Source organism: Alexandromys fortis, unplaced genomic scaffold (genome assembly GCF_014885135.2).
Source record: "Alexandromys fortis isolate MF-2015 unplaced genomic scaffold, M_Fortis_MF-2015_v1.1 scaffold_17, whole genome shotgun sequence".
NCBI classification, from domain to species: Eukaryota; Metazoa; Chordata; class Mammalia; order Rodentia; family Cricetidae; genus Alexandromys; species Alexandromys fortis.
This window is the reverse complement of record NW_026067896.1, coordinates 14,128,033-14,136,955: the sequence shown is the minus strand read 5'-3', so window position 1 is coordinate 14,136,955 and position 8,923 is coordinate 14,128,033. Positions and strand designations below refer to the sequence as shown.

General features: G+C 45.7%; 2 protein-coding genes across 3 annotated transcripts in view; both read right to left on the bottom strand.

The window, feature by feature from the left end:
• Ndfip1 (Nedd4 family interacting protein 1) overlaps window positions 1-4,604 on the bottom strand; it is a 44,069-nt gene extending 39,465 nt beyond the window's left edge. The window contains exon 1 of one of the 2 annotated variants that reach the window (XM_050161473.1): window positions 4,345-4,604. In XM_050161473.1, the coding sequence (XP_050017430.1) occupies window positions 4,345-4,407 (63 nt within the window). In that variant the 5' untranslated portion in view covers window positions 4,408-4,604. The remainder of the gene's footprint in view (window positions 1-4,344) is intronic. The other variant, XM_050161464.1, reaches the window with a different exon arrangement.
• Window positions 1-8,923, bottom strand: part of Arhgap26 (Rho GTPase activating protein 26) — a 1,368,274-nt gene that overhangs the window by 975,178 nt on the left and 384,173 nt on the right. The gene's annotated exons all lie outside the window — the stretch shown is intronic.

The following is an 8,923-nucleotide window of genomic DNA, read 5'->3' as shown; positions in this document are numbered from 1 at the left end:
AACACTAAACCAAAAAAAAAAAAAAAAAAAAAAAAAAAAAAAGAAAAGAAAAAGAAATGCTCAGGTGGGCGGTGTTCTGGGGCAGGGCACGTGGTTACCAGGTATAAAGTTCTAGGTTCAATCCCTAGCACCAAGAGGCAAGGGGATGGAAAAATTAGTGTGGTATATTTTGTTTATTTTACACAATTCTAAAACATTTCAAAGACAATCTACCCATGTTTGTTTCAAACAGGATCTCACTATGTAATCCAGCAGGCCTAGAGGTCACAACCCTACTGCCTCAGCCTCCAGAGCCCTGAAATCACAAGAGTGCAACCAACCACTGTGTTCTGCTTCAAGGATTTTTGTATGTTTTCTTAGATGACTAACCATTGGCCACAAATACAGCAAATAATCTTTAAAACAAGATGTGGAAGAGATAACCTGTCAATGTAACTGTAACTTCTGAAAACTTTATAACAAACACGCAAAAAGCAACCACAGGGGCACTGCCTAGACAATTCTTCCAAGATCCTAACTTCACCACATACTCAGTTTTACCCAGTAGAGAGGTGACACTCTTTCCCTAATCCATTTCCTAAGCTATCAAAATTCCCTTCCAGAATACTCAGGGAACTTAACCCAAAAAGTTATCATCCCCATGCTTGGTTTATGGTGTCATCTGAGTGGTGATGACCACAGGTAGGCGATGAGTTACGTCTAGAACAGCACACTCTCTGTGTGTGCGCGTGGTTTTTTATGTATACTGCAGCACTGTCCATTTACACAGGATCCAAATTCAAGCTTTTTTGTTTTTGTTTTTTTGAGACAACATTTCTCTGTGTAACCATCTGGAACTTGCCCTGTAGACCAAACTGGCCTCTAACTCAGAAATCCTCCTGCCTCTATCTCCTGAGCACTCGGATCACAAGCATGCACCACCACCTCCCAGCTCAAGTCCAAATATCTTAAAATATCTGGCATGAGGTAGCAAAATTCATGAAATAAAGGCAAAGATCTATTGCAGTAAGGAAAATGCAACTAATGTCTTCTTTGAGCTAGCCACAGCTGGGCATGAGCCCAGTTAAACCTTTCAGAAACACTGCTCCATCTATTTGGATACATTCTCAGTTTTAAAACTGCAAAAATGGGGGTGGGGGAGAAATCATACTACAGGGAAACTGGGTCCATCCCAAGTTCAAGTTGTGCATAAATGTGCACACACTCATAAAATCTTGTAAGAGCAAAGGAAGCCAGCAGTGTTAGCATTTCTGAATGAATCATAACGCTTTCCATTACAGTCACTTAGCTGGAAGACCATCTCAGATGAACCAGATCAAAAGTCGGAACAGTCTTTTGTGACAGTCTAAAGAGTAGCCATGTTCCTATTGAGTGGCCTGGACAATTCACCAGCATTCTATAATTCAAAAGCCTTTTAAATATGTAATAGTCTCTGATCACACTATAAAGGACAGTTACATGTGTGTGGAAAACAAACTTCAATGAATGAAAAAAATTAAAAATATTCTTAGCGCCCCCCGTGTCTGCGCTCTGTGCGCTGGCACCTAGTTTGCGAGTTTCAGACAAGGGAGCTGGAGGTTAAAATACACAGACACACACAGACAGAGACAGTGACACGGGTCATCCTTGAATTCCCCAAGAATGCCCCTTTATTGTGTTCAGGGGCAGATTTAATAGAGATAGCCACACCCCAGCCAAACCCACCAGAAACCACTCTCCTGCCATCAGGAACTCCTGAAGGTCTCGTGCTCAGAGCAGCTGTAGGCACTCAGATCAGGGGATTACAGGAAATTCAGGATCTGGGGTCTCACTGCTCCCAATAGGGACTACCAATAGGTGGTTGAGTTATGGCTCAGTCATGCAATTAAATGTCACACAGGCATTAAAAATAGCTGTTATGTTCCACAGAGAAACCCAGTCTCAATCCCCCCCCCATGGTTGATAAGAGAGACTAGAGGTATAGTTCAGTGGCAGGGTTTACCTAGAAAATGTAAGGCCTTAGGTTGTAGGCCCTACTCTCAGCACTGACTTTAAAAAAAAAAAAAACTAAAACAAAAAATTAAAAACAAAAATGAGATATAAAAATCTAATTTTGCTAATAATTGTGTGCCTTTGTACATACATTGATGCAAGACCAACATATGAACATTCATGAATGCACATGCCTGAGACTATGGACACATCCAAGTGTGATTAGGAGCCTACAGGCATGAATGTAAAGATGGCCCATATAGACATGCATGCGTACATAATATACATGTACACATATGTACCTGCTAATGGACACTGCCTGTTTTGGGCCTTAAGCCTTTTATGTAGGTATGTACATAAATTCTCTTATAATCACAATCTGACAGCTTTGTTGACTTGAGCACGTCACTGAGACCCTAAGAGACCTGACTTCTATAAAATGTCATCTATAAAATGAGAACAAACCTTGAGTCATCAAGGCGTTGTCAGGGTTCAATGAAGACGGATTTAAATGGAGTCCGCCGTGCCCGGCACAGATCTGCACACGTGCACACTGAGCACACTTTTTCACGTCTACTCAGCTCCAATCCACAGAAATACCGACCCATTCGTAAACTTTGCTTATCCATGGGGACTGATTTGGTGCTGCCTCGACCTTTGCTTTCAAATTCTACAATTTTTTTCTAGGAGGATTTTTTCAAGTTTTATTGAAGATTATTTCTTGAAAATTCTCCAAATTTATTTTGCTGTTGTTGAAGCAGGATCTTCCTGTACCTCAGGCTGCTTTCAACTAATCTGGCAGTCCTTAAACTTCTGATTTTCCTGCCACGGCCTCCCAAGTGCCAGGTTAGGGACATGAGCCACCACGCCCAGCAAAATCATTACTTTTAGAGTAATGATATAAAGATGACCCATCTCTAACATACCTAAATTCTGCATAATCAAAAAGTTCCTAAACACAGACGCCAACAAAAGCATTATTTTAGCACTCTAACAAATTTTCTGTGTTCTAGCCGTAAACAAGCATTACCCCGTAGCTCAGTAAGATGGCAGTACAAAGAAAATCCACAGTTCTTCTGCTTGTTTGCCTATCCAAGTCGGGATGGAAAGATAGACATTCTTAAGGTTCAGGGGATTTGTAAACAGGTTGATAAAAGCCTGTGACTCGAATTTATTAAAACAGGAAAGCACTGGATTCTCACTCAAGGTCACAGAATAAAGGCAGAGAAGACGTAAAGATAGACTGCGGGGCCACAATTTGGAGTGTTTATGAAACCAAGAGGCTAAATCCTTAACTAGTCATTTCAGGAGTCCGGGCGGGGGCAGGAAGGAGTGCGGATTACAACACACCGCTGAAGACAGCAAAACAAACCAGTAGCCGACTGCGCCAGGGTTAATCTGCAACACGCTTTAATCGTACTGGTTTTATTTCTACAGCGTAGTAAACGTAGAACACTTAAATCACGCCATTTTATGTCGGAAAAAGCAGGACTGACGTTTTCGTATGCAAATTATACTGAAAACATTTGAAATTTGACAAAACAGAAGCAGTTCAGTCAACAACTCTCTGGCTCACCTCCACAATTACGAGGTTTTAGATTATTATCTCATCCCCCCCCCCCCAAAAAAAGTCTCTAATTTCCCGAGGAAACCTACCCACAGGCCGGTAGGGGGAAAAAAATCTTTTCTCCCTAGGGCCTTAATTTACAGATCCACACGGCAGATAATAATCCAATCATCTGGATATATTTAGTCCCTAGATATGCTATTAAATCTCTTTAAACGTCATTTCCAAGCGTGCAAAATACACCCGGGCACACGCCCTGCAGCCTCACGGTAGCCCTACATTTTGGGGCCTCTCTCCAGCCAAACATCGCCTCTTCCAAATTGATTAAAAGCTGCGGGTTCGCCTCTCGCTTCATTTTTTTGACTCGAGTCTAAAAGGGAACAAGGGGGATGGGTTTGGACAGAAGCGAGGCTCTGAAACCCTGAGTTTTGGCGTCAAGGTTCTGAAACAGCCGCCGGCGGTAGCACGGGCGATTGCGATCTTTGCTTCTAAACCCATTTCCTTTACCTTTTTGACTTAGAAAAATAGAAAAGAAAATCCCCTCCCCCCCCCCCGATTTTCCAATGACATCAAACCAACGCTGAGAGAAGGAAGGACGGATGCCTCCAGGTCGGAGCCCCCAGAGCGCCACGAGTTCGGCCTCCGGGCCCCGCCCGACCTAGGAACCAGGGTTAACGAGGTCCCCGCCCGGCTGGCCCGAGCCGCGACAGGCCCAGGCCCCGGGGTCCGGCCCAGGCCCGGCGCGGCCTGTAAAGCCCCGGCGTCGAGTGGCCGGCGGAGGGCGGGGCGGGCCCAGGGCCGCTCACCTGCTGGTACCCGGTGCCGCAGGCCGGCTCCACGGCTGCCAGCGCTGCCAACGCCAAGGCCATGGCGCAGCGGGCCTCAGGGAAGGAGCGCGAACGAGCGAGCTGAAGGGGCGCGGACGCCGCGGCCAAGGGTCGCCGGGAAGCCGAGAGGTACGCGCCGCGGCGTGGGGATGGCCGCTGCTAGCGCTGGCACGCTCTCCTCGGGCACTGAGCGCCGCCGCCGAGGCTCCGTCGCTGCCCCTGGGGAGGAGGCGGGGGCGACGACGACGACGCTGCGCCGCCGCCCCGCCCCCTCCGCGCCCCGCCCCCCCCGCCCCCCCGCGCCCCGCCCCGCCCCGCCAGGCCCGGCCGCGCCCCTTGCCCCCGCCCCCGACTCCGACAGTTTCCGAAATCGCTTTTCTATAGGTTTGAGGTTTCTATCGGTTCCCTACCTAACTGCCATCCTCAGACTTCAGACGTCAACCAGTCGTAGAGCAGGGGCCTCATCCCTCCAGTCAAGACCCTTAGGATGTATGTAAATTCGAGGATATATGTAAATGCCTATTTAAATATCCTCTAATAAAGTTTTATTGTGACACGGCCCCTTCAGTCTAGTGTGGCCTGCAAACGCTGAAGAATGTATACTGCCTGACCTTTTATAGAGAAAAAAATGCTGACCCTAAATCTTAGACTGGGTTATTTATAATACAGCCTCGTGTATGTAGCCGTTTAGTAGATCTTTTGTTGATACAGAATCCATATTATCTGAAACAAAACTCTCTGAGGAAGTGGCATTAAAGTCAAACTTGAAGGATTTTATTCAGATAGCAGGAACGTGTGCTGTGGCAGAGACAAGAGAGAGCTAGCCTCACAGAACTGAAAGGCTCTCAGCCCTTGGGTGGAGGAGCTACTGTGAGCGGTGGTTCACAGATGAGGAAATTGTGTGAGAGGAGTCAGTTCAGCTCCTGAAAGGACGAGGTGGAATGCGAGTCCATTAAGCCAGCTTTCTGAACCATTACCACACAGTTTAAATTATAAGCTTTGTGGAGACAAGAGTCTCTCAGGTGTGAGAGACAGTTATGTTTTAAGTCTTAATTACCGGGCCTAAGAGATCCAGGAAACAAATGCCTCTAACTTGCAAGCCCCTTGCCCCAGGACAGACAGTTCCTAAAACGCTGGAGGCTGCTGTTTAGGTGAAATAACAGGTCACGTGTTTTCACTCCCCTGAGCAAGTTGTTTAACCCACCTGCACCGAATGTGCTGGATCACAAGTGGGTGGAAGTTCATTGGCAGGAAATATATCATCAAGTATGCTTGCCCTCGATTGGACCCGATGGAAAATAAGCCCCTGCAAACTGTGACTGGGGGCCATTTTCTGGCAAACCAGAGATGGACTTGGCCAGAGTCCATCCACCTGGCCAGTATTTAATTAAAACTTGCTTCAAACTTGACTTTTTTTTAAATATTTTATTTATTATGTATACAAGATTCTGTCTGTGTATATGTCTGCAGGCCAGAAGAGGGCACCAGACCTTATTACAGATGGTTATGAGCCACCATGTGGTTGCTGGGAATTGAACTCAGAACCTTTGGAAGAGCAGGCAATGCTCTTAACCCCTGAGCCATCTCTCCAGCCCCCAAACTTGACTTTGAACTGCTGAAGTGGTCTTATTCTCCACCGGTGGGATTGACACATGCCTTCCATTTTCTACAGTGAATGAACGGAGCAGCTGCGTAGCACGCAGTTCAGGAACTGTTTCTTCTTATCACATTCAGCCGTCTAGAATCACTTCTAAGAACCCGTCTAACACAGAAGGAGGCATAGGGGAGAATTCTTCACTCTTTAAAGCGTGTTGAGATTCCTGTTTCTTTTTGGTTGTCTTTCCAAGTTAGTACTCTGCAGTTCGTTATAATAGGATTATCTTAGCTTCTAATTTTNGTATACTTTTTATATTGCCCTGATCTGTAGCTCCAAGTGCTATGGAAGTAGCCTCCCACAGTCCACCATACATTGAAAGTCTTTGAAGTGGCCTTTAGCATGGTCCTTTTTTTTTTGGTTTTTGGTTTTTCGAGACAGGGTTTCTCTGTGGTTTTGGAGCCTGTCCTGGAACTAGCTCTTGTAGACCAGGCTGGTCTCGAACTCACAGAGATCTGCCTTCCTCTGCCTCCCAAGTGCTGGGATTAAAGGCGTGCGCCACCGCCGCCCGGCTTAGCTTCTAATTTTGAAGTTTAGATATATCTTTATGTGTTGGTTGTATTTTAAAAAAACATAGCTGTTTTGAGCTACCCTAAGATTTCCATGTATAGGAGTGCATTATAATCAAGTAAAAATTCATGGGTCAGTGGTAGCTCACTCCTATAATCCCAGCACTCAAGAGGCAGAGGCAGGCAGATCTCTAATTTCAAGGCCAGCCTGGTCTACAGAGCGAGTTCCAGAACAGCCAGCCATAGCTACACAGAGAAACCTTGTTTCAAATAATAAAATAAAATATTCTAGAGAGAGAGAGAGAGCGATGGCTTAGTGGTTAAGAGCACTGGCTGCTCTTTCAGGGACCCAGGTTCAATCCCCAGTACCCACATTGTAGAAACATCTGTAACTCCAGTTCCAGGAGATCAGACTCGTTTTTAGCCTTTAAGGGCATTGCAGGCACATGGTGCATAAACATACATGCAGGGAAAACACCCATACACACAAAGTAATTTTCAAATGAAATATCTAGATACATATATTTTCACTCTGGGTCTTTCCATATCTAAGCCCCTATATAACTCCCTATTTCTAAGTATTAGCACTGGGTATGTATTTATGTGCTAAGAGCATAGACTTAGCAACATGCTAAGCTGGGAAGTCGGTTAGGCTGCTTGCTCCCTTTCTCTTTTCTTTTTCCTCTTCCTCTTCAGTGCTGGGAACTGAAGCCAGTGCCTTGAGAACGCAAGACAAGCCCTCTCTGCCTCTGAGTAGCATGTCAAATCCAGAAGGACAAACTTTACATGTTATTTCCTACAGCGAACCAAACAAACACAATTTCCTTCCATGTGGTCTTATATAAGAAAAAGGGAAAGCCTGATTTGAAATTTAAAAGCATATATCATCAGTGGAAAATAGAAATCAGGTCACTTTGTCTAAATTTGTAAGTAAGAAGCAATAAAGAAGCATATGTCTGTCCTGTCACATATGGCTGTTACAGGAACTGCCATCTTCTCGAAGGCTTACTCTGGAGGAGGAGATGCTCCCCTTCATCTCTTATGTCTCCCTTAATGTCTTATATACTGCCTGCATGTGCACCCAGATAATAGCAAGCTATAAACAATAGCCACAGACAATTGATCTCTCCCTTCTAATGACCCTTCCCAGCTCCTTTTTTGCTACCCTCAATCACGGTGTTTTGAGTAACATTTTGCTCTATCTTTTTACCCGCCCACCCCCACCAGGGTTTCTCTGTATAACAGCTCTGGCTGTTCTGGAACTCACTCTGTAGACCAGGCTAGCCTCTAACTCAACAGAGATCCACCTGCCTCTGCCTCCTCAGTGTGGGGATCAAAGGTGTGCATCACCACTGCCTGGCTTTCGCTAAACTTTTTTTTTTTTTTTTTGGTTTTTTGAGACAGGGTTTCTCTGCAGCTTTGGAGCCTGTCCTGGAACTAGCTCTTGTAGACCAGGCTGGTCTCAAACTCACAGAGATCCGCCTGCCTCTGCCTCCTGAGTGCTGGTCGCTAAATTTTTAATACACAAGTCAAGATTATTTGTCTTGATTCATTGAGTATCTAAACTGAAAATTAAAAACATGTTTGCTCTCTCTCTCTGACTTTCCAACATCAAACCAACCCTGACAGAAAGAGCAGATGCCTTCATGTCGGAGCCCCCAGAGTGCCCCAAGTCACTGCTGTTTGAGACCTCCAGCTGCTGCAGACTGCAGGAGGAAAGAAGAGGCTGTGTTGCTTGCCCAGTGGACCCATGCCTGCTACATGCCATGCCATGCCATGCCAAGCGAACAGGGAGGGTAACCCAAGGTGGTGAAAACTGCACCCGGCTTCATCTCCAGATGTTGTCAAAACAACTTCCCCCAGAACGTTATTAATTTCCAATTGCTGCACTTAGAAACTTATTTCTCTGGAGAGCCGCAGTCAAACATTCCACGCGCAGTACTCTTTATGTGACTTGCTGACGCAACCATCCTAGGAGAGAAAGGAGACATTATGGAGAAGCGGGAGCGTAGCTCAGGTCTGCGCTCAGGTCTGCGTTGCTCTCCTCCTTGAACCTAGATAAAAATGGAATAGGCATGATCTTCTGTCTTGCAGAAGCCTGGACAGTGCTCAGCTCCCTAAATAGTCAAGTGTGTCTGTTCAATTTTTTCAAAGTCTCATTAGTCTAGCATCTCATTGAGGCCTTAGCCACTGCAGCTAGTCAGACAGGGCTCCCCCTGAGCCATGCAGTTTTATTTCTCCCAGCTGAGTGTTTTGTTTTATCTACACTGCCTCGCCATGTGTTTGTCGGTCATATTCCAAGGAAAGAGGTTGGACCCTGGTGACTGATGCTGTCAGAGAGCACTTTCTGGGTCTTGGAAGCGAACACACACCATCTCTCTAATCCTCATAACAA